This window comes from Brachyistius frenatus, unplaced genomic scaffold (genome assembly GCF_029030835.1).
Source record: "Brachyistius frenatus isolate BFR_SWC_R1_liver_20210118 unplaced genomic scaffold, ASM2903083v1 Contig_476, whole genome shotgun sequence".
NCBI classification, from domain to species: domain Eukaryota; kingdom Metazoa; phylum Chordata; class Actinopteri; family Embiotocidae; genus Brachyistius; species Brachyistius frenatus.
This window is the reverse complement of record NW_027211075.1, coordinates 68,980-94,925: the sequence shown is the minus strand read 5'-3', so window position 1 is coordinate 94,925 and position 25,946 is coordinate 68,980. Positions and strand designations below refer to the sequence as shown.

At 39.3% G+C, this 25,946-nt stretch overlaps 1 protein-coding gene across 3 annotated transcripts; it reads right to left on the bottom strand.

Moving 5' to 3' along the window:
• Window positions 1-583: 583 nt before the first annotated feature.
• Window positions 584-23,492, bottom strand: vps35 (VPS35 retromer complex component). Of its 3 annotated transcripts, none has more exons than XM_069687601.1 (18): window positions 23,394-23,492; window positions 19,628-19,726; window positions 19,176-19,272; window positions 18,189-18,312; window positions 16,905-17,087; window positions 16,741-16,782; window positions 15,737-15,956; window positions 14,141-14,224; window positions 12,802-12,911; window positions 12,200-12,296; window positions 10,757-10,905; window positions 9,396-9,603; window positions 7,886-8,041; window positions 7,517-7,639; window positions 7,245-7,424; window positions 6,449-6,688; window positions 3,779-3,922; window positions 584-2,181 (listed from the first exon to the last, which is right to left on the bottom strand). In XM_069687601.1, the coding sequence occupies exons 1-18, from the start codon at window positions 23,475-23,477 to the stop codon at window positions 2,002-2,004; spliced, it is 2,520 nt and encodes an 839-aa protein (XP_069543702.1). In that variant the 5' UTR covers window positions 23,478-23,492; the 3' UTR covers window positions 584-2,001. The 3 variants fall into 3 exon arrangements, with proteins under 3 accessions (XP_069543702.1, XP_069543703.1, XP_069543704.1); XM_069687602.1 differs by having other exon boundaries at window positions 16,741-16,779; XM_069687603.1 differs by having other exon boundaries at window positions 23,336-23,414.
• Between the last annotated feature and the right edge of the window lie 2,454 nt (window positions 23,493-25,946).

The window sequence follows — 25,946 nt, the reverse complement described above, 5'->3', positions numbered from 1 at the left end:
TTGGAACACAGAACCTGTTTCAGTGCAAATTTAACAAAGACATTTGTTACTTCCAGGTTTTAATACCAAGTCCCAATAACGCTTTAAAACGCCTGCAGTTGATCTAAAATGCTGCAGCTGATGATATTTACCAAAAGAGATCACATTTCTCCTTTATTAGCTTCTCTTCATTGACTCCCTTTAAAATGAAGAAATAAATTCATAATTATTTTCCTGACTTGCAAAGCTCTAAATGGCCGTGCTCTGTCTGATCATCTTAAAAAGACTTTATAGAATATTATCCTAATAAATATGCTTTGCTGTCAGAATACTCAAAAGTAGAATAGTTTAGTTCCAGATTAGTTTTCTCTTCTAGTTGTAGCTTGTTTGGGAATTGTTGGGTTCCTCTCTGTATGCGTTTTAAACAGGCTCTTGAAAGGACTACTAAATTATTAAATGAATTGGCCTGAGATTACTTGTGCTGTAATTTGGCACTACAGAAATAAAATGTAAAAGTAAAGTAATGACAGTGCCTCCATATGTTAGTAATGATAAGATACAAATTAAATGTATTAATGCATGTAAAATTAACAAAATGCAAATATTGTATTGTTAATTTTTTTTAATTTTATTTCAGTAAATGACAATTTCTATTTCATCTGAAATTTTATTTTAGCTGATTAACAAGTGGGTTTAAACACATACTTCAACCCCCCCCCCCAAAAAAAAAATAAAAATAAAAAAATCAACTGGTCAATTCTGCCACCAACAAATCAACAAATCGTAACTAAAGAGAAAGAAATCAACAGATTCTGTCCGATGCTTCAAGCAAACAATTCCTAAAGCGCGTACATCCGTATAAACTCTGCAGCGACTGGTCAACCGATTCTGAGGAAGTCGCAGCGTCCCCTCAACACGTCATCACAAAAAGGACAGCGCCATTCAACAGGGTCGGACTCATCGAAATAATTTAGAAAAATTCAGACATTGTTAGTTTCTAGAGGAAAACTTAAAAATGGAGCATTTTGATACAAGCACACTAAAGCATGCAAACGCAGTGAAGACACTACAGTTTTGAGCCATTTTTTTAGCCCCCCCCCCCCCAAAAAAAAAAAAAAAAAAAAACACATTACAGAAAGTATCAAGTCCATTCAGAGATGGAGCGATAAAATCTCGTGTTAGTGCGGAGAAGAAGCACTTCGATGGGATCTTATGAAAAACGTGACGTCCAAGTTAATAGGGTTTGTGGTATTTGTCTTTTTTCCACCGCCCAGCTGAGGTTGGCAGAAGCATCGTTAACTCTTGTCGTTACCGTGACAACTTATTAACCGAGCGTCGCGCGGTCAGAGTCGGACCGGATAAAATGACGCTCCGCTCTAAAAAGATTCATTAAAACTTTCAGGGAACAACGTTGTGTGTGTCGCATTTCCAAGTTTATCTGGTCCACAGTTTGGTTTGGCAAAAAAAAAAAAAAAAAGGCTTTAGCATTTACTTACAAAGCCATCTTTAAAAGAACAAGAAGAGTTATTGATTACGTGGGTTTGAAAACTAGGTCGTATGCAGCAAAGCCGCAAGACCACGCCGAGGTTATGTAGCTTTTATACACGTATATCTATACATTCACTCCTCAAAAATGGACAGATATGAACGAGAGAGGTCGATGACTCGGCGGATTACACCTATCACAGCTAGTACAGTTTACTTATCGACGATAAAATGATGAAAGGTTTACAGACAAACTGGTCCAAAGTCGTGGCTGTATGAAGGAGTGGTGCTGATGTTGGTATGCTGACACATGCTTCTGAATATGTCCAACCTGGAGCGGAGGGCGGCTTGGCAGGCGAGGAGGAAACGAAACAATGAGATGAAAGAGTTCTTTTAGCTCTTCTCGACACTTATTTGGGCTCCTGGCCTATAGGGGTAATATTCTGGGTGTTCATGTGAGTATATGCACTTGTATATTCATATTATAAGTGAAACATCTAGGTAGGGGACTTGACATCCTTTGGACCCGTGGTACTTTTAAAGGACCAGGCCCTCATAGGCCGGGCCCTCCGACTCCGGGGACTCCCTCTGCAGACGGAGATGCTCCAGCGTGTTGTGAAAGTGTTTGTTGATCTGCTCCGTTTCTTCGCTCGCCTCCAGGTTGGGAAGATCTTCCCTGATCTTCTGGATCAGCTGGTTTAACACCTGGACGGTCACCTGGACAGATGAGGCAAAAGTGTCCCGTTTAATATTCACATAGTTTTTAAATGGACAGCTTTTCAAATCACATGAAACAATGTGAGCATACTGTAGATCACTGTAATTTAGTTTATGAGATAATTCCACGGGGAAATTTTAATCTCACATCACAGATCTGTGAATCTGACGGTCATTGATAAGTTTCCAACACCACATGTTCACTTGGTAAAAGTCCCGTGGAGAAATTTGTGAATATAATTTTTGTCCTTACAACCAATTACAGAAACCAGGTTTCTACATAAACACAAGAGAAATTAGATCACTTCAAAACAACAACAGTAATCTGGGGAGAGGAGAGGAGAGGGGACGGGAGGAGGAGAAGAGGAGAGGAGAGGAGGAGGAGAGGAGAGAAGAGAAGACGGGAGGAGGAGGAGAGAAGAGAAGAGGAGAGAAGAGAAGAGAAGAGAAGAGAAGAGAAGAGAAGAGAAGAGAAGAGAAGAGAAGAGAAGAGAAGAGAAGAGAAGAGAAGAGAAGAGAAGACGGGAGGAGGAGGAGAGGAGGAGGAGAGGAGAGAAGAGAAGACGGGAGGAGGAGGAGAGGAGGAGAGGAGAGAAGAGAAGAACCATAATAGTCTAACTGAATAAATTATCCTGATTGTTTGTAGAAATCCAAAACAACATCAATAACATTTTTTGCACTGACTTTTGAATCTGACCACATGTAAAAAAAAAAAATAAAAAAAAAATAAATCATTTTTACAACCCCATTTCCCAAAAAGTTGGGACGCTGTGTAAAATGTCAATTAAAACCGGAATGTGATGATTTGTAAGTCATGTAAAATTCCATATTTAATGGAAAATAGAACAAAGACAACATCAAATGTTGAAACTGAGAAATTGAATTATTTTTTGGAACCTTTGTACATTTGTAGATGCAGCGAAGAACTTCTTCACAGACAATGTTTTTTTAGAAGCATTTCTGAGCCCATGCAATGATTTCCATTACAGAACCAAGTCTGTTTAAATGCAGTGTCACCCGAGTGCCTGAATTTCACGGCCGTCCACTATTGATTTTCAGCTTTGTGCCTTGCGTAGAAAGATTTCTCTGGATTCTACGAGTCTTTAAATGGTTCTCTGTAGCGTAGATGACGAAATCCCCAAATTCTTTGCAATTTTACATCAAGTGACACTATTCTTAGATTGTTGCGCTATTTGCCCACACAGTCTTTTAAAACGTGGTGAATCTCTCCCCATCTTAACTATGACTATGCTTCTCTGGGATGCTGTTATATACTGACCTATTGACAATTAACCGAATTAGTTTAGCATTACACAACTCCTCCAGTCTCTGGTTGCCCTCGTCCCAACTAGTACAATCAAATTTCTCAGTTTCAGCATTTGATACGTGGTCTTTGTTCAGTTTTCAATTCAACATGGCAAATCATCAGATTCTGTTTTGATTTAAACTTTAGACAGTGTCACCAATTTTTGGGAAATGGGCTTGTGAAAAAATAAAGCCCCTGGTTACTTAAAAAAAAGCATACACATTGACAATTTTTGCCACCACAGCTTGGAAGAGGTAATAACCGTGTAGAGATTCGATGTTGGAGTCTTACCGCATCATTTTCCCTCTCGTAAAAGCAGACGTATCTGTTGAGAATTTCAATGAAAAGCTGGACTTGCAGAGACGGGTCCATGCACTGGTTGGCAATCTTCAGGGCTTTCTTTAGACACTCCATCACCCGCTTACCATCTCGGATCTAAATAGGCAACATCACAGTTAGCGATGAGAGGTGTAGAAACAAAGTGAAGTCTGACCAAATGCAATGTACAATCCCTACAAGGAACTGCTTCAGATACCAATTCCCTTTTAACCAAATACACACACCAAATTTTGAGGATGTTTTTTATTTGGAAAAATATTCCGTAACTTCTCAGTCCTTCTCAGTATGCTGTCGCCAAATATCCCTTCACATATCAATGATTTCCTGTTTGTTCCCCCCCCCCAATTCAAATTTCTTCAGAATTATACAACAGTATATATTTTTTTCAAAGTAAGAGTTGTATTTAAAGCAACATGAGACCGTTGATGTGTGAAGTGATGCAAGATGATTCTGGAAAAAAAAGGACAATTAAAAAATCTGGGAAAATGAATGACAGCTGACTGATGTAAACAGTCACCCAGTGGGTGATATGGGTCAAACAAAAAACTAAATCGCTTGTTCGTCAAATCACATTTCAATGTTCTATATTGGTGGTTGTTGATATACAGTGGGGCAAAAAAGTATTTAGTCAGCCACCAATTGTGCAAGTTCTCCCACTTAAAAAGATGAGAGATGCCTGTAATTTTCATCATAGGTATACCTAAACTATGAGAGACAGAATGGGGGGAAAGAATCCAGGAAATCACATTGTAGGATTTTGAATGAATTAATTGGTAAATTCCTCGGTAAAATAAGTATTTGGTCACCTACAAACAAGCAAGATTTCTGGCTCTCACAGACCTGTAACTTCTTCTTCAAGAGGCTCCTTCTGTCCTCCACTCGTTACCTGTATTAATGGCACCTGTTTGAACTTGTTATCAGTATAAAAGACACCTGTCCACAACCTCAAACAGTCACACTCCAAACTCTGCTATGGCCAAGACCAAAGAGCTGTCAAAGGACACCAGAAACAAAATTGTAGACCTGCACCAGGCTGGGAAGACTGAATCTGCAATAGGTAAGCAGCTTGGTGTGAAGAAATCAACTGTGGGAGCAATTATTAGAAAATGGAAGACATACAAGACCACTGATAATCTCCCTCGATCTGGGGCTCCACGCAAGATCTCACCCCGTGGGGCCAAAATGATCACAAGAACGGTGAACAAAAATCCCAGAACCACACGGGGGGACCTCGTGAATGACCTGCAGAGAGCTGGGACCAAAGTAACAAAGGCTACCATCAGTAACACACTACGCCGCCAGGGACTCAAATCCTGCAGTGCCAGACGTGTCCCCCTGCCAGTACATGTCCAGGCCCGTCTGAAGTTTGCTCGAGAGCATTTGGATGATCCAGAAGAGGATTGGGAGAATGTCATATGGTCAGATGAAACCAAAATAGAACTTTTTGGTAAAAACTCAACTCGTCGTGTTTGGAGGAGAAAGAATGCCGAGTTGCATCCAAAGAACACCATACCTACTGTGAAGCATGGGGGTGGAAACATCATGCTTTGGGGCTGTTTTTCTGCAAGGGGACCAGGACGACTGATCCGTGTAAAGGAAAGAATGAATGGGGCCATGTATCGTGAGATTTTGAGTGAAAACCTCCTTCCATCAGCAAGGGCATTGAAGATGAAACGTGGCTGGGTCTTTCAGCGTGACAATGATCCCAAACACACCGCCCGGGCAACGAAGGAGTGGCTTCGTAAGAAGCATTTCAAGGTCCTGGAGTGGCCTAGCCAGTCTCCAGATCTCAACCCCATAGAAAATCTGTGGAGGGAGTTGAAAGTCCGTGTTGCCCAGCGACAGCCCCAAAACATCACTGCTCTAGAGGAGATCTGCATGGAGGAATGGGCCAAAATACCAGCAACAGTGTGTGAAAAGCTTCTGAAGACTTACAGAAAACGTTTGACCTCTGTCATTGCCAACAAAGGGTATATAACAAAGTATTGAGATTAACTTTTGTTATTGACCAAATACTTATTGTCCACCATAATTTGCAAATATATTCTTTAAAAATCAGACAAAGTGATTTTCAGAAAAAAAAAATTCTCATTTTGTCTCTCATAGTTTAGGTATACCTATGATGAAAATTACAGGCGTCTCTCATCTTTTTAAGTGGGAGAACTTGCACAATTGGTGGCTGACTAAATACTTTTTTGCCCCACTGTATATATATATATATATTTTTTTTTTTAATAAATTTCAATAGTTTTGAGCACACAAATCCCCAAAACTTTTATTTTCTTGCGTGTTCACGCAAATTTGTTTTTCCTGGACACTAGTGCTTCACCAGGGAAAACACTGGGGTCCAAACAATTTTGTTATTCCCATTTTCATTTGTTTTATTATTTGGTATATTCTGTTGAATAAAAAATATCAATGTAAATGATTAAATATGGAATAAACAATGATGGAGGCTGATTACTTGAGTCAGTATCAAATTATTTCAGAGGAAATTGTAGGTTTTTCTGTTTTTCATGAAAGGGTACTAACGAATTCAGCCACAACTGCATATCTGCATATCTGGTATGTTAGCATACGTGCAAAAGGAGAGAAAAAAAAAGAAGAAATAAAATCATATACCTCTTCGCCATTTTTCTCAGTGCTGCGTCCGGACCAGAAGAGATGGGCACAGATGCTGACCGCTCTGCACTGGTCAGGTTTCTTCAGCAGCTTGGATGCAGCCAGTGCGCACTGAGTCCTCAGAGGCTCGTGGTTCTCCTCGCTGAAACATCGCATTCGCTCGAAGGTCCCGATGATCAGCGTGATGGCCGCCAGCTGGGCTTTGGAGTCGCTGATCTCGTCCTCGTACAGAGAGAAGGCCTAACGCGGTGGACGGTTGGAGAAGCGAGAGCAGAAACGGGAACGTTAACGTTGGTGGGAGAAGAATACGAATGTGACAAAGGATGTGAAAGAGAGAGATTGTTTACAATATTTTAGTAGCACAAGAAATCAAATAGAAGAAACAACCATGGAGGCTTCTGGATTTATTTGAAATTGTGTTTTGGTTGTCGGTTAATTTCCCACTTTTACTTGGATACTCTTTTGCCTATGTTAAATTCATAATGCCAAGAAATATAAATAAATAAAACAACAAAATGGACCTTAAGTGTTTTTTTTAAATCATCAACGGTGATGTAAATAATTACGTTATCGGTGTATTGTACACATGCAGCTTTTCCCTAATTAAAAAAAATTCACCTCTTGACTTGTACAGGAACACATTTATAATTAGAACAGACTAAATAAACTAAACATCACAATCCTATGGGCGGTTTATTCTCTTAGCTCGTGTTGGTTAATGTTGTTTGTACTATACAGCCCGTGTAGACTTGTGTAAGTGGTGGAAGGATGAAACGGTCTCATCAAACACTCGAACCTGTGACATGAACTCGTACGCCACGGTCTCGTGGTTCTCGAAGCCGATCTCGCCTGCAGCCAGCGCCCCCTGTAGGAAGAGTCGAAGCGGCAGCTCCGCCAGCTCCGCCTTGATAAGTGCACTGATGGTTTGGTGGGCGAAGGAAAAGATCTTTTGGCACTTCTTTTCCCATTTGTCATCCTAGCGGGAGACAAATTTGGAACAATTTTAATAACAACAGAGACCCTAAAATTCACAAGAGCTGTAAAATGTAGTAAAAAATGTTTTCTCACTGTCGAGGAGTTTTCCTTGTATCTAAAGGCTAGCTGGTAGGCGGCGAACACCAGCGGAGGCAGCGTGTAACGAATCCTTTGGTTTCCACCGGCACCAAAGTGTTTCCGGGCCGTGTTAAGAATCTGAAATCAGAAATGTTAACTTCAGTGAACAACGTTTCGTTCCTCGAATGTCACAGAGAAAGTTATTGAGACATGAAAAAGGTGGTAGTTTCCATTTTCCAAAAGAATTAGCCATGGTGGGGGGAAAAAGGAGACAACTTTCTGAGACACTCAGCAGCAACATGAAGTAGAGCAGTGGCAGTACGGTATCCCGTCAATCGAGTAAAATCACTGGAATAATCCTTTAATGTCGAGGGATGTACCCACAAGATACTGCTGATCGGGATCTTCGGAGTGGAGCAGATGGATGAAACGACCCACGAGGCTCTGCTCCTCAGCAAAGTCCTCTGGGTCGGGATCATCCGCCGGCTGGTCTGGTTGGTCCTGTATCAGTGTTGATACCAAGCTCAAAATGGCGTCCACCTAGAAAAACAAAGGGTTCAAATGTTATCCTAAATATCAATAAATTATATGAAAAGACAAAAAAACCCAACAACAAAGACCGCCTGTGTATCTAAAGCCTGATTTTAGCTGCTAACTTGACTTTGATACCAAATTTCATTAAATCCAAACAGCAGTGAAGAGAAACATCAAGTTCCTGCAGCGCATGCAACTCAGACAGGTGGGCTGCTATAGAAAGAACCCGTTTATAATTATTATCATTATCATTATTATTATTATTATTAGTGATACAGCCCTGTAGGGGCAGAACCTTAATGTTTTTGCTTCAGTTATTAAATACTAGCAGTCCAAGCACCAAATAACCAACTAACCAACATTAGCATGTAGGTTTGAAATTCCTGCCACTAATCAGGCACAAACAGTGACACTCACTGGTGGCGCCGTAACAATCAAATCTTTGTTTATGCAATAACCTAAAAGTATTTCACTATGGTCATCTGTGAATCTACATCTCTGCTCAATTCTGAATCCAAGCTTCAATTTCCTCCAAAACCTCCTACTGTGCGAACTCGTCTGAGACCGTTGCGCCAATTGGACCCAAATCTTTTGTCTGTAATTACAATTTTGACAAAAACGCTCAAATATTAAAATTGGACGTCTTCCCAGCGGAGCAATCGGCTAGTCAGCTTCTCTGGGGATCCGAAGTTCGAGGTCGATGGTTTGAATCCACAACATTGTGTGCGCGTGGTTTACTTTCATGTGCTTCTTGTCTTCTTCTGCTTGCAATGTGCTTGAACCCCGATCACTGCCCGCTCGCGACCGTGTTGTTTTATTCTCTACGGGATCTATTTTGTAATCGTACAGAAGTTTAGCTGTAAACATGTTATCTGCATGCCTCGTTTTTTTGTGATTCACGTCCACTGTATCACTGCAATTTCCCGTCGAGATGAACAAAGTGCGGTACTCTAATAAATAAGGCCGGGAAAAAATATTTACATAATGATGATTTTCATTCTCTGCACTACTGAAATCAATATATCGTCTAATGTTAATTGATAACATTATGATGAGGGAACAATTTGAATTCCATGGCTGCCCATCCCGTCATACACCAACAATTACTGGTGGCTTAAAAGCTGTAATTTTTTTTTATAATTGACTAATATTTAGCATTTCAGTATTTACAGGACGCACACTGTTAAAATGAATTAGAAATATTTTCTCCGAATGTTTGGAATTGTTACGGTTGAGAAAAAAAAAAGGAGGTTTTTACGCATTTTCTTTCTTGCGATATAGATGTTGCCCGTTCCGTTCCATTAGTTAAAAGATGGACGTGTAAATATTAACGTGCTGAAGTGGCGGAGGAGAGTCCAACCTGTTCCTGTGCCACGATGGTGGTGTTGAACTCCAGCGTGTTGCTCAGCACGTAGCAGCTCATGCTCTTGCGCGACTCGTAGTCGAAGTACTCGAAGAGCGGTGGGAAGTGCTTGAGCTGCAGCACCATCAGGATGTTGTTGTAGGTATCCACCGGGATCTTCAGCAGGCGGGTGAGCTCTTTGGATACGGCACTGCTGGTTGCTATGCTGTAATGGGGAGGAGGCAGGGGGGAGAGGGAGAGAGATGGTTCAACTCTGACATAAAACTGTGAAAACAAGCGAGTCTTAAACAGTCTAGAAAAATAACAAGAGGATTTCAGGCTCCAGAATTTGTGACAATTTGGTTTTCTGATGTTCTGGAAGTTCATTCTCTGCTTTTTTTTGCCACTAATCTCTGATTACGAGGCTCAAAGTCACTTCTTCATGAAAAAATTATTATAAATGTTAAAATAATTTTTTTTCGGCACAAAGTCTGAACATCTGGCGTTTTGTACAGTTCCATAAATATTACAGAGTGCAATAGTTTGTATACGTTTATAGTTGAGGGACACAAAGCACACAGACCTCTAAAATAAATAAATCACAAAAGACCTTTCATCATCCATACTGTTCCATAAAATTACAACTTTATCGTGATGAAGACGACCTATAACGTATAGTATAATTTTGATAAAATGTTAATGGTAACGTGCAGATTTTTTTTGATTATTAAACACTTGCAGCCTCACGCAGCAGCAGGATACGATATGAGATGCAGACGAGGTGTGGGCGGAGCTTAAGAGGCTGCGACCCAAATGGTGGGCGTGACCTGACGAGAGCTTTCACTGACTGCAGCCACCAAAACCTCTGAACACCTCAAAGACAAAGGGGACGGTTGTAGATTTTAAAAAGCTCTGACAACAATGTTGATATGACAAAATACAGAAAAATATTTGATCATTTTATGTACATAGAATTACAACAAAATTAATTGTTATAGTTTTATGTCAGCCTAAACGAAACGGTTTACCTTCAAAATTTCATATTCAACATGTTAGAAGGTTTGTTTAGGAACTAACTTTAAACTATGTAATCATTACGACAACAAGTTAGAATATTACAAATACCGTGATATGATTTTTTTTCATATTAAAAACTATATATATGACAAACACCCTGCAAATGTTACAGTTAAATTTTACTTCAAAATTTGCATTTCAGAGTGCTTGAAGTCAGTATGCTGCTCATCATGACATCACTGTGACGCCAAGCGCTGCTACACACTCCCTTAAACACACGTATTCAAATATATATCATCGGCATATCGCGTCCATTTAGCAGAGACCTTAGCTCCGAGTTTGTCAGGAGTTTGGCGACTTACTGTTCCAAGTTGAGCTTGTTGAATATCTCCACGGTGCTCTCCAGCACCTTGTCCACATAGTCAACTCGTTCGGGGTAGCATTTCATGGCCAGATTGATGAGGGAGACCTGAAGGGAGACCACGTCCTCTGATGGCATGTCCTGGCGAGACTGAAGGAGGAGAAATCAGAGGATGAAAACATCAAGTCGTGGTCAGCTCAGTTCATCTGAAACATTATCTCGCGGTCACCTTCGCTAGGGAGGAAACAGGAAGTTTAGTAAGAGATTATTTCACTTTAAGCATTGGCCATCAAACTGGATTTTCTTTCTTTTTAATTTCCTAAAGATTTTGTTGTTGTTGCGTTGTATCGCAGTCTTCTTTTAACAACACTCTGTAGACGGTTGGGAACTGAGGAGACCAGTTGCTGGAATTTTGAAAGTCTAATGTGGTCCCATTCTCGCCTAATATAGAATTTGAGCTGCTCAACAGTTTTAAGACTCCTTTGAGGAAAATTATTCCTAAAATTGTTGCACTATTTCCCAAAGCAGTGGCGAACCCCTCACCCGTCTTCACTGCTGAGAGATTTGCCAACCTGGGAGGCTCTTTTTATATCCAATAATGCTATTGACCGGTTGCCAATTAACCTAATAAGTTGTAAGATGTGTCATCAGGTGTTTCTTTTGGTTGTTTTTTTTTACTTTATAAAGTTTTTACTCATAATTGAATGGATTTTCAAAAAGACCAACACAAAAAGTTGTCCACAGTTTTTGTTGGTCTGGTTAAATTTCATTCACATGTTTTGAGTTTTTAAAGATCGAAAGCGTCTGGAACGGTCAAATTTTTTATAAATATGGTCGAGATGTATTCCTTAATTCACAACATCAACCTGAAGCCTTGCAATGATCCGCTGCCGTTGGCACTGTCAAAGTTACGGCATTACGTGGTAATACTAACTCAACACTTCCTGTATTATTAGAAATGAAAACCGCTTCATTAGATTAAAAACCCCATGTTTCTTAAAAAAGGCTTCTATTGTAAAATATTTGCAGGAACGTGGTGTGACCGAAGTCGGATCACGCTTCAGATCCAGAATCCAAAACAACCGTTGAAAATAGCAGAATTCTCTCATTAACTGTTATTAGATTAAAGCAACAGGAATATATATATATAATTCAACAAATAGCACTACACCTCTGAATGTTTGCTGTTTTAGGTCTCATACTTTTGGCTGAGGAGATGCACTCTTGTTTTATTATTATGACTGCTTTCAGTTCATATATAAGCAATGTTAAATCGAGGTATGACAATGATATTATGTGCAATCTCGTCATATTGCTGCTGTCAGAAAACCCCAAAAAGTAGAGCAGGGGGAGGAAAAAAACAACATATGGTTAATAACAGCATTTTAGTGTGTGGAGATGGATTAAAATGTCTTCCAGACCAGGTGAACCAAACGTAACCTACTTGAATGACCGTGGCCACTTGCTGAGAGAAGATGTCAAACAACTTGATCTCAGCTGGGATGCCTGGGCCGTCTTCTCTGTGAGCAAACAGAGCAAGTCTGAAAAGCAAAAACAGAAATTTAGCTTGTGAGATAAACTCCACATGTATTCACCAACAGCCAGTATCTTTACTGGTGTTAACAACCCGGCTTAAGGGCAGCAACTTTAAGGAAAAGAACTAAACTGGATAAACCCAGTATCACATTTATCAAGACAAGTGAATTTAAAAGAACAATTAATGTGGTGTGATGTGACTCTGCTGGCGGAGGAAGAGCAATAAGAGTTGGAGGAGGGGCATTTTAAAGCCCCCGTCAGGTGCCACTGATTGGTCAGGAGCAGCTGATTGTTGGCTAGACTTCCTGAAAACAAACAAATCAGCAGGGAGGTACACAAACACACCAGTGGATGTAACAAAATTGAGTTATTCTTTTTCTGTTCACCCCCAAATCTGTAAAAAAAAAAACTCAAACAAATCTATAATGTATCTACATTGTGGATTTGGTGGACAAAATGGTATTAAAACCTTTAAGCAGCTTTGCTAATTTCCAGTGAATGAAAGTTTACCTGTCGATGAGGGCGATGATGATGTTCTTGACGTTGACGTGTTGGTGGAGTTCGGCGCAGGAGCGCAGGAAAGGGTTCAGGGTCTGAAGGTGGAACTCATCTGGAAAGACCTTAACAAGGCAAGATTACATTAGTTCAGGAGTGCAGGCTGCATTTCTATTTTATGTTATGTCGCAAAAAATAGGGTTGGCAATTAAAACAAAAAACATGTTCACGGTTTATCACGATTTCAACACCGTGTTAAAACATCATTTTAAAAGCCAATGAGACGTTGTATTTAAATGTACAATGGGGTCTAAACGGCTTGAAACGAGCTTGAAGTTAAGTTTTTTTTAAACTCACAATAATTTCTTTTGCGTTCACTCTGAGCCACCTGTACATTTGCACTCAGCTGCTCTGGTCCTCATGAACAGTGTGTTGGTCCATGTTTGTTTACCCTCGTACACAGCGAGACACATAAACTCTCACACCGAGAAGGATCACCACGATATAATTCGAGCCTACGCTGGGTTTTTGCCATGATGACGCGGTGCACGTTATCACAGGTTGACACCCGTCACAGTGGGCACAACAAGAAGCTGAATACTGTCAGAGATCGGACTTTTATGAACGAGCCCTGAATGCATCAGAGCGGTTTCTTTGAACAGGAAGCGAGAACGCAGTTCTCAAAAGAAAATGTCGCCGTGATCGTTCAGGGGCTCCGTAGACCTCCACCCAAGTTAATTATTAAAAAAAAACACAAAAAAACCAAACAAACACCATCTATTTTAACTGATAACATCTTATTTACTGTGTTGTTTTTGTCAACAATATCAGCAAAGACAAAAAAGAAGCCGCGAGCAACAGCTAAAGGCTTTAAAAAAAAAAAAAAAACAGACCAAAACACAATCAGCGCATCCCTTCAGATTTGTTTCCTTCATATTTAATAGTAGTTAATTAATATTGTGATTATTATCAATGTTGATTCATATGAAAAACTAAATAGTTATGATGTTTTTTGGCCACATCACACTCCAGTGGAGGGATCCACTTATTGTTGTGAAAGGATTTTAGACATTTCAGTAAAAGCTTTACTGCTCCTTGAAACTCAAAAATACATTTATGAAACTTAATTTTTTTTAAATTTCTTTTATTATTAAAGCACAGAAATTTCACTTTAACTGTTGTCACCATCCAAATCAGAGTGCTTTCAATTGTTTCTGAGCAGATTATCAACAGGAATGCTTTGTGTTATTTATGAAAGTAATAATTTATAACCGTCACAAAAAAAATTGTTTATTCAAAACACTTGAACGTGAAGAAGTGGATGTTTCAGTAAAGGTTATGAGGGATCAGCTACCTGAATGATGCACTCCATTAGATATTCCTGCGCCAACGAGTCTCTGCAGTTCACAACCTGTTCCAGTACTCCAGCAAGAACAATCTGTGGAGACAAAAACACGCAAAGAAGAACTAGAATCACCTCGAAGCGGTTCTACGTCTCCAATAACAACTCAATTTGTAGTTTGCATGCATCCAAAATCATGTAAACACTGCTGCAAAGCAGCGATTAATCCTAAAAGGTGGATCCTGACAACACAGATGTTATACAAGCATCACTATTTCTAGATGAACACCCCGGGGTAGATGTAAATAATTTAGCATCTTTCATAAATATGAATTATGGACACTCAGTTTTAGTGCTGACAGAAAAGAATAATACATATTTTTTTGTTATGGCCACAAGCTTATTTTGTGAGGTCACAGCGACCTTTTTTTTATTTTTTTTATTTTTTAAATATAATCAGTGCATCTTTAAATCTCAGTAATTGTAATTGAAATTTGAGTCACATTACGACACGTTATTTAGTTTTTCGCGCTTAAATATTGGCCATTTCTTGGTTGAGATCTTTGCAGTTTCTGTTCTGAGGGGCATTTATGAGTGAACGAAGCGGAAAAGGAGGCAAGACGGATGCAAAAATGTCTGATAAGAACTGATATTTGTTTGTGACGTGCCCACGACTCTCCCACACAAACAGGTCAATGCACAAAAGACCCAACGAATGACACAAACACTGCTTACATGCGAGCAAGGATCCAAATCAAAGATACAATTTTAGATAGGAAGCCAAACCTAAAATTATTGATGATGTTTAAACAACAAATGTAAGTTGTGACAATGTTCATTCTGAAAGTGTGTTAAACAAAAGTGTTATTATAGACACGATTAAAACTGTGAACAATTACTGTGAGCATTTTGAGGATAGACTCGATTACATTTGTTTTCTAGCGAGTCGACCCCGTTTTCATCAACAGACGTCATCTAAAAATGTGTTCAAAGCAGGTCTCTTACTTTATGTAGTTAGCAAACACAGCTGTGATTTTCAGCTACCAGCTAAGAATAGCAGACATGGCTCATCATTAGTATCGTAGACGCCAGCTTTGAGTACGTCACATGGATGTTAAGCAGAAAGTAATAACTCTTATAACAATAGCAATAATTATTTTTTTTAAACGAGCTTTTAGGAGAACAGAGAACATTTACAACAGGTCAGTATTTAAAACTAATTTATAGTGCAGTGTTTCCCATAATTTTAATTAAAATTGAGGGCCGGCTGGCCAAGTATATCTGGCGACCCAATTCAGCATTTTATATTTATTTTGTAATCTGTCCACAAAAAAATGGACCAAAAAAAAAACCTCTCACCAAGCACTGTTTAATTTTTTTTAAAATATAAATTTGTAATATATATTATTACACTGTTAATAACCAAACTTCATACCCAACTAAATTTAGACTCTCTTCTGAAATTGATTCTAATATTACCTAAAATGAGTTATTTTCACAAATATAATCACCCCAAAGTAAAATTGTACTTCTATTAAAACCACTGGAAAAAAATACCATCTAAAGTAGAGTAAAGATGTAATCCCAACATTAAAAAGAGACACACACCTGTTTGTACTTGTCCACGTTGACGCCCTCCAGTTGGCTGAGGCGAACCAGATTGGTGCCGACCAGGATCCGAAGCTCCTGACGCTCCTTTTCTCTCTTCTCGCGGTCTCGGCTGTGACCCTGATGCTGCATTCGAACCCACAACTTGTTCATTTCCGCAAAGTTCAACAGGACAAAGTCGATGGAGTCGTTGATGTCGCCGGTCATCTCCTCCGACCCACTGGGGAGTGGAACGACAATACTGTGTTATTGTGAGGCGAGTCTACAGTTATGACAAGTGTGAGCCAATTTGGAGCTTTGAAAAAAACTAAATGATGGACATTTATATTTGTACGTCTTAAAAATCCTTAAATTTATCTTTATATTTGCACATTTTCTCAGTAAAACACACACATCTCGCTAAATTTGGTTAAGTAAGGAAAATGTGTAAAACTATTTTCAAGGCTGAAAGAACAACTCTGCTCCCAGTATGTCTAAGAATTAATTTTAAGATGTTACTGTTTTACTCACTCTCTCCTATTTAGCTGACCTGATTGTTCCATATAAGCCTTCTGAGATCCTCAGACAAAAAACTTTATCTGATCCGGTGACACGTCTTAAAACTAAAGGCGACAAAGCGTTTTCAGTTGGAGCCCCCGAGTTATGGAATGAGCTGCCTGAGGAAATAAGGTCTGCAGAGTCAGAGACATCTTTTAAATCTCTTCTTAAAACAGACTTCTATCGGAGAGCCTGTGCTGATTTAAGTTGATTTTAGTGATCAAATCATTTCTTTTATACTCCTGTTTTAATTAGTTTTTATGGTTGTTTTACACCATTGAGTTGTTAAGACTTGTTAGAATTAACTCGTTCTGTTTTAATGGATTATTTCATGCAAAGCACTTTGTAACTGGAGTTCAGAAAAGTGCTCTACAAACAAAGTTTATTATTATTATTATTATTATTGTGCTACAGCATACAACAATTAAAATAATGAAAAACCCTCGAATGAGTAGTTGTGTCCAAACCTTTCACTGGTAGTTGTATTTTCCACATATGGGACATTCCTGCTGTGAAGGAGAAGACCTCATCGTTACCGTAGCAAATTAAGACCTTCACTCATGTTTAAATTGGAGAATATGACGGGAATGTGAAGTGGATTCAAGATACAAAAGAGACGAAGCTCGCTTACTCGCACTGCTCTCCGTCGTCAGGCAGGATGTTACGGGTGCACTGCAGCAGGTAATTTCGGAGGAAGAGGCCCCGCAGTGGGTGCTGGACGCCGCGACACATCTCCACCAGGTCCTTCAGGATGTCCTTGCGGGACTGAGGGAAGGAGCGGACGTACACCACGCCCACCGTGATGAGCAGATATCTGGAGAGAGAGGGGGGAAGCAACGAGCCTTTATCTGGCACATCTTTAGATTTGCCAATATTCAAACTCCGTAATAAAATCTGAGTCTGACATGCATCTATTTTAAGAAAATTGCATTTGGAATTTGACTCATTTCCCGCAGTTTCTTTCAGGAAATCTGGTCTTATTCATAATTATCTTATATTAAAAAGTCATGCTTCTTGAAACTGTATTTTACATCTCCCGACCCCGTTTCCCAAAAAGTTGGGACGGTGTGTAAACTATAAATAACAGAACACAATAATTTCCAATTACATAAACCCAGATTTAATTGAAAATAGACCAAAGACAACATATCAAATGTTGAAATTGAGAAATGTTATTGTTTTATAATAAATATATGCTCATTTTAAACTTGATGCTGGATACATGTTTCAAAAAAATTGGGAAAGGCTCAACAAAAGATCGGAAAAGTTGTATAATGCTGTAAAAAAAACGACCTCGTCGAACTTCTCTCAACTAATTAGGTTACCTGGCAACAGGTCGGTGACATTAAAAAAAAATAAAAAAATTGTTGATGACATGATTAGCAAATAAACGCATTATTTTATTTATTTGTACTTGATACAGAATCAAATTTTTTTGGGGAAACGAGGTTGTACATGTAGAAATGTGACCTCAATAAAGGGACAAATTCTGGCCACAGGTAGCCCAATGAAAACACTTTTCTTTGGCCTGATCACAGTCTCTTCCCCCGCGATTCGCACCAAACAGGGCAGCTATTGGAAAATGATTTCCAGCTGAGTTCCTGATTTATGCAGGATAATACAGGAAAAGATACCAGGGGTAAATAAAAAATTATTGGAGTTTTTGCATAAAATAATTTGAATAATTTGAATAATTTGAAAATAAAATCAATAATTTTTTTGCATTAGATAATTTTTTGGGGAAAAAAAAAATCAACACTTTTTTGCATTAAATAATTTGAATAATAATTCATATATAATATATAATTTGAAGAAAAACATATACATAAATTATGCCTGATAGTACAAATTACAAGCTGCCACGCGTCTTGAAAACTTTCTGTCGCTACTTCAACGTCTGATGGAAGTTACTCACAGTCTGGGGATGATGTTGCCTGCATACTGGACCAGCTCATAAAGATCCGCCACCTTGCGTCCCTTGGCAAACTCATCAGTCAGATAAACCTCGAGGTAGTGGAGCTCGTCAGAAATCGCCATGTCTGAAAAAACACTGTTAAGGACCGATGCAAAACCGACAATGAAAAATGTACAATCGACAAAAGAAAATCGGTGCAGCGCATCAGCAGCTTCACTGTCAGTCTACACAGGATGTGTTCAGGCCACCTACATTTTAACAGCTCTTCCAATAGTGTTCCTGCATAGTGGCTACATGTTTAAATGAGCAAGCATGAGGACGGTGTATTTCTAAAGCTTCTCTAACCTGACAGAGTTTAAATACAAAGAGACATATTTAGTGTGTCGTTGTGCCTTTTTAAACAAATATTCGCTCAAAACTCTCAGGATAGTGTCTCTGTTACAAACTGGTCCCACAAAATGGGCTAAATGGCGCTAAAAGTTTTACTCTGACTTTGACAGCATCTTAGACAATTTGTTCATTTCTTGTTGTACACTTCGATGCCTTATATCTGGTTTGCTTGCATGTGGTTACGGAAACTGGCTTCTGGTATGCGAGCTGTTCTTTACTCCTCTAGTCACTAAATATCAGGCTACTTCTCTCAGGATGGGTTCGGTAGTCCATCGTGTTCGGCGTAGTCCAGAGAGAAGCTCTCTCGCCGCACTGCATTGCCCTGACGACCCTGCTGGAGAGGGAATTGCTTCTCCTATGTTGTCTTTTCTCTTATTAGTCTCAGGAGTTGTGGTGCAGATGGATTAGCAACTTGGAAGATTCATGTAGAAACAATTATGAGCAAATCACACACACACACACACACACACACACACACACACACACACACACACACACACACACACACACACACACACACACACACACACACGAGACAGGCCACTGCTGCCTATTAAACAGCTGAAGTATTTTATATAACACTAATTTTAAGGATACAGAGCTCATAGTAGCTCTTTGGAGAAAGCATGGAGGTCCTCAGTTCACCCAGCATGTTGGAGGCGTGCTTTAAAGCATCCATCAACTTGTTCTTGTCCTGCAGACCAAACAACCGATTCAAGTTATCAACATAGTAAACTTTCACAATAAGAAATGGAAAATCATTACCATGTCAAGTGTTAAAACAGATGCATTTTGTTTTATGAAAAATATATGCTCATTTTGAATTTAATGCCAGCAACATGTTTTAAAAAGAAGTTGTGAAATGTGCATGTATGAGGAGGAATCCAATCTGCTTAAAGAAAGCTTATAAGTGGAATTGAAACTGTGTAAATGTGAAAAGACGCCAGTATTACATGTCATCTTCAGGTGCTCAGTAAACAAAACAAGGCTGAGAACCAACGGTTTAAACCATTTTCACAACAATGATACAAAAACTGAATGCATCCTACCAGGCAGCGCTTCATCTGGAAGGACTGGACCTTGACGGCCTGCACGGCTTCATCCAGAAGTTTCTCTTGTTCATCTTGCGGAGACTGCTGCGTGGTCGGCTGGGAGGAGGGAAATACAAGTGGTGCGAGTTATGAGTGACACCATCGACTTCCTGCACTCGTTTCCAGTTTAAAGCCCTCATTTCAAAAGAAAAATACGGAGGCCGGCGGCGCTCAGGGAACATCGAGTCACTCGTCCTGGGCTGTGGGTAAAAGCTTTAAAATAATCTGCTTCACTAATTGGTCAAAAACATATTTGTGAAAATGTATTATAATATTTGTAGATTGAATAAAAGTATTTTGTAGATCACGCTTAATACAAATTTTCTTAAATAGAGTAATATAATCCAATATTTACTCAATTTTTTTTAAATTTAAAATACACGTTTAGAGTTTAGAGGGATGTTTCAAGTTGCTATTTTGAATTCGTCATCTGAGCTAAATTTCAGTGGTTACTTCCAGTGTTCAATTTTAACTGGTGGGAGAGATTATCTGAAATCTGATCTGAATTATACAACCAGTAGCTCCGCCCACAGAGATGTTTGGTCAACAGAACATTTGGAACAAATCAGCATGACCCGATCACGAGAAATATCACTCCTCCTTCTCAATGGGAATATATGATTAGAATTTCATATAATATGTAATATAATGTAGTTTCTACTTGTTATAGTTCTATTAAAAGACCCATTTGGTGAAGTCGGGTCTCTTTTGGTCCTTTTTGGTCGCTCCGAGCACCCGTACCGTAACACGTTTGGTTTGAACACGACACGATGCTAAAATGTTAAAAACACATGAGTTCATGGATATTTGTTCATCAGATATCTTTGTTCCAACCAGACTGAGCTCGCTGATCAGTTTAGTGTTTATATGTTCTTTATTTATTCAGTTGGAGACTAGAAATCCTCTGTTGTTAGGTGGTTGCTAAGGGTCGGACTACTTCCTGGAGTAGTAAACATTGCGTATGTTACATAAGAGTCTACTGATTGTTTTCCAGTTGCTATTCCTACCCCACAAGTTGCCACAAAAAAAGTTGTACCGTTTGATATGTTCACCCCACAAATATAGTTGGTAACGAAGTTAAAGGACACCCGCTCGTGTAATATTGCTCAATTAAATTTTTTTAATTACGTCAACTTTAAATGATATTTCTGTGCATCACTTTAAGCACCACAGTTTACTTTCACATTTCTCTCGTTCAGTGAACATCCTAAAACACCCACTTCATCTCAAATTGGAGAATTTTCTGGCTACGTGAAAGATTTTTTGATTTTATTTGCACAATGAGACAGGAGACCAACACACACTTTCTTCTGACCCTATTGTTACGTTGTGAACAATAATAACTAGACCCTTGTTGCCTTCCTTGTATACAAAACATATAGTGATGACTTGCAAATCACGTAAGCCAATAATAAATTGAACATAGACCAAAGACAACCTAAAATTTTTAAACTGAAAAGTATTATCGTTTTATTTTACATTTGATGCCAGAAAAAGTTGGGACAAAGTTGTATCACCTCTACTTTTAACATCACTCTGTAAACGTCTGCGAACTGAGGAGACCAGTTTCTGGAGGTTTTAAAAGTGAAATGTGGTCCCGTTCTTGCCTGACACAGGATTTCAGATGCTCAACAGTTCAGGGTCTCTCCTCTTTAGCCTGGAGGATGCGGCATTCCTAATTTCCAAATAGAATTTCAAATTTTGATTTGGGAGACGTCAATCCATCTTCAATGATCTCAGGTCCAGAGAAGGCGGCGGTGTTTCCGGATCATGTTTCTATCTGGTTTCTTCTTTGGAGAGTTTTAACATCATTTGTGGATGCAGCGACGAACTGTGTTCACAGGTGATGGTTTTCACAAGAGTTCCTGAGCCCATGCAGTGATTTCCACTACTGAATTGTGTCCGTTTTGAATTAGGGCCCGAAGCTCACCACCATTAGTTTTTGGCCTTTTTCCTTGTGTACAGAGATTTTTTTTCCAGATTCTCTGAATCTTTTAATGGTTTTATTCATCATAGATGATGAATTCTCCAACTTCTTTGCAGTTTTATGTTGAGGAACATTATTCTTTAATTGATGCACTATTTTCCCCTCGCAGTCTTTTCACAGAGTGGTGAACCTCTGACAGAGACTCTGCCTCTCTGTGAGGCTCTTTTTTATACCCAACATGTTACTGACCTGTTATCAATTAACTTAATTAGTTCTGAGATGTTCAACCAGTTGACAGATTTTAAGTTGCTCATTATCTTATTTTCAACTTTTTTTTTTTAAGCGTGTTGCTGGCATCAAATTTAAAATGAGCCATACAATTTATCCGTTCCAACATTTGATATGTTTTCTTTTTTTCTATTCTCTAAATATTGGTAAATGTTCACATTTACATTTTACACAGCGTTCCAACATTTCTGGAAACCGGGTTGTGGATAGTCCGCCTGTGAAGAAGAACACCTGTTGTGTGCTACTAACTTTGAGATGTCCAATAAATAGTTTTGAAATACAATTTATGGATATGACCATATTTCTAAACATGTCTGGCATTACTTCAGATTTGTGAGTTTAGGTCTCACATCCAATCAGGTCCCGTCAGGCGCTCCTGACTCCTGAGTTACCCGTATAAATGTGACATTTCGCCCTGTGCTGAAGCTAGATTATGACATTTTTTACGGGCAGAAATAAACTGCACGTCAAAAGAAGCAGAAATGAGGATTCATATGCTAAAATGTGGTCAGGTGGTTCTGATGTGCACGTTGTAATGAACTCGGTTGAACTCATGTCAACATCACTGCTCAGGCCGTTTCTCATCTGGGTGTAGATGCACGTGCACGCACGACGCGGCTCAGCGATGTCACATCGCGAGCTTTGGGTGTTATTAATACACATTAAACTGTGCGCGTTACACGTCGACCACACATCACGACCTGTGAGGCAAAATGTTCTCATTGAACAACATTGTGCAGACTGTTAAATTCACTCTTGTGGAGTTTTAAAAGGCGCAGTCACCTACAGTCGTGTATGATAAACAGCAGCCTCGCGCACGATGACGTCACATCACCATCCAAAAACAACACTTCGCTACTCGATTACGATACAATTCCCATTACAGCGCGAGACATGCAAATACAGTGCGTGTGCGTGCGTTCTGGCCTTTTACTAAGTTGACCACAGCACGAAACAACAATACACTTTGTGTTTTAGGATAAAAAAAAAAAATTAAAAAAATAAAGTCGCATCGTTCAGGCTAATTACACTGAAACCCCGTTAAAGCGGAAGCGCTAAGCTAACACAAGCTAGTTGTCATCCATGTCTGTTTGGTTCTGACATTCTTTGGGGGTTTATTACTTCCCGGTTCGTTTATTCACACACATGATACGGAAATAACGACACGGGGCATGTTTTATGGATAAAGTTAATGAAACAGATGTTTGAGGGAAAAAAAAACATTTGTCAGGTTGCTTTTAATCAGTCGGTTGCTTGTTAGCCCCGCTAGCCGCTGTCAAGACGGCAGTGAGGAAGCGACTAGGCCGTAACACCCCTCAACGGGACTTCACATCAGCTGGAGTCAAGACACCTGACATCGATTCTTCCACGAGACGAAACGGCAGACAGACGAGCATCCGAGGGAAAAACGAGAACGCGCAGAAGTGTAAAGTCTTTGGAAAAGCGCTTACCATGGTTATCGGACGTGTATCAGAGCAGTCGGAGAGGCTTGTCTGTCATGTGACTTACATTAATGGTGCATTCACGGTCCGCACTGGAAATACTGCGTCTGCGCTCGTTCTTCTTCTTTTGCGCTTTTATGGCGGGCAGCATCTAGTGAAAGGCGCATTACCGCCACCTAGTGTATAGGAGTGTCCCCTTACAAAAAATTTAATTTAATTTAAAAAAAAAATAAGAAAAAGGTTGTACCAATTTAGTGAACGAAATTAGTTACGTAATCCTGTTTCTTTCAAGTATTGCAACACACTCCCTGCCCCCTAATGTTAATGCATCTTTTAGGTTAAGTTCCTCAACTCCCAGCTTCCTCTTTAACCTGTCTCGCTCTAGTGTGAATTTCTATCAATGACAGATTTCTTTTTTTTACATTTTATTTAGAACATACAAAAAAAACCAGCACAGAACAATGACAGTCTCGTTTCTTTACATCACTCGAATATCAGCTGCCTCAGGGTCACAGCTTATATAACGCAGTACAATATATATATTTCACAAATGGATGTCAATATATACCAAACCAATGTAAAAAAACACACCAAAAAAACAGCTAAGCAGTAGAACAAGAGGTTCATTTACTCATATTTAGGGTTTGTTTAACTTTTCTTCTACATTTGCTTTGGAGTGAGACTTCATTTTTAAGTTTATTCCACACGGGAGAGGATTTAGCAAATCCACATTTATGTATATACTATTTGTTTGTGATTATTATGTTGTTCACAAGAAATTCAATTTGTTTGTCCTAGACAGTTAATCCTAGTCTTTTTGTATAACCTTAATATAGTTTTTCGTGGCGCAATCCAGTTCATATTTACCATTAAACTCTTCCACTTTAAGTACATTTCTATTTCCCTCCAGTAGGTGCATGATTGACCAAATCTGTTTTCCCACCCAGTCTTCCATAAATGTAGATTTTCTTCTACTTATGAATGTCAGAGGAAAATTCATCCTATGTAACTGAGCTGTAGCTGACCCTAGGTCCCTGTATCAACAGTGCCTTCTTGAAGGGAAAACAGGTATATCCAAACCACATGTCCCTTCTATGTAATCAATCCGTGTTTGTGTCCAGTAGTGTTTTTCTACCCCGGGGCACACACGTGACCTTTCTCAACTGGAATCCACGGTCCATATGTGCAGATGACCAATGATTGATGTATATGCTGAGCGCCCTTAGGGGTGAAGAAGAGGGCGCCTCCTTACGTGGATATAAGGCCGCTCTCCTCACAAGGAGGGGGTCAGACTTTCTGGACTCTTCGCGAGTGTAGAAACGCTCTCCAAAACTATTGAGCTGAATAAGTGTCCTATGACTCTGTTTATACCTGATGTACTCGCTTGGCTCATGTTTGAAGATTTGTACACTCTTATAATTTTCCATATTTCATCTTGTAATAAATACTCAAACGACAGCAAGCTTGAGAGACTTTTGATTTCTCACAAGGAAATACATTAATTTCCACCACAACGAAGACTTCTGGCAATGACAGATGATATGATATACAGATTCTGGTATTTTTGTAGTACTCACATAGTTCCCTGTTTGGAGGGAAAACAAGGCTCTGCAGGGCAAACGGGTGGGGTTGTACATCCTCTTGGGAGTGCCCATCCATATACACAGAATGTGGCATTCAGGGCACTTAGATCTGAGGATGACAAGTGAAGTTAGATCTTTCAAACTTGTGATTAAACCAGCAGTGTCTGCCATCAGAAGAGTCCAACATTGACACTTTGGAGGAGCATAGTGAGTCACATCTTGCTCAAGTCAGCAAACAAGGAGTGTTAGTAACATAGTAAGATCAAGTTGAATAGTTTTGGGTGGATATAGGGAATGTAAAAGCTCAACAGTTAGGTTTAGGTTTAGGTCCAGCTGTTCCAACGTCAGTCAAACTACCTTGGAAATTCATCACACCAATAACACATCGAAGCTTATTGGAGAAAATAAAAGAGAAACCCAAAATGGTACCAGCCTGGACAGTAGTACAAAACTATATTTATATCTTCTGATATTATTACAGATGGTTCCGAAGACCCTGAAACTGGACGCAAAGGGTGATGCAGCTATTCATATATTATCTATCTGTATATTCAGTAGAAAGTTTAAGAATACTTTGCAATGGTTGGGAAATAACAACCGAAACAGCACTCACAAGCAACGAATCTGGAAATTCATGCAGACAGGAGACCCTGCGACACAAAAACAAGTTGGGAAGAGTGAAATGTGGGTCAGATACTCAGAACTCAACACACTGGACTCAACCAGATGCTGCAAAGAACAGGTAAACATCCAACAGGACAATGTACACGCCACAAACCAACCACAAACAATTCAACATGTATTTCTGGACTGCAATAGTTACAATGAAGAGCGACAGGAGCTGGTTAAACAACGGAAAAACTGAAGGAAGAAAAAGTGGACGTGATATGAGGGAGTTTGTTACACCAAAAAAGGCTGAATGGTTTCCTGAAATATTTAAAGGAGATGGAGATATGTGATAAGATTGAGTTTTTTCATGTTTATCTACTGACCCACACTCTAGTCCATTAGGTGGCGGTAATGCACCCAAAAACTGT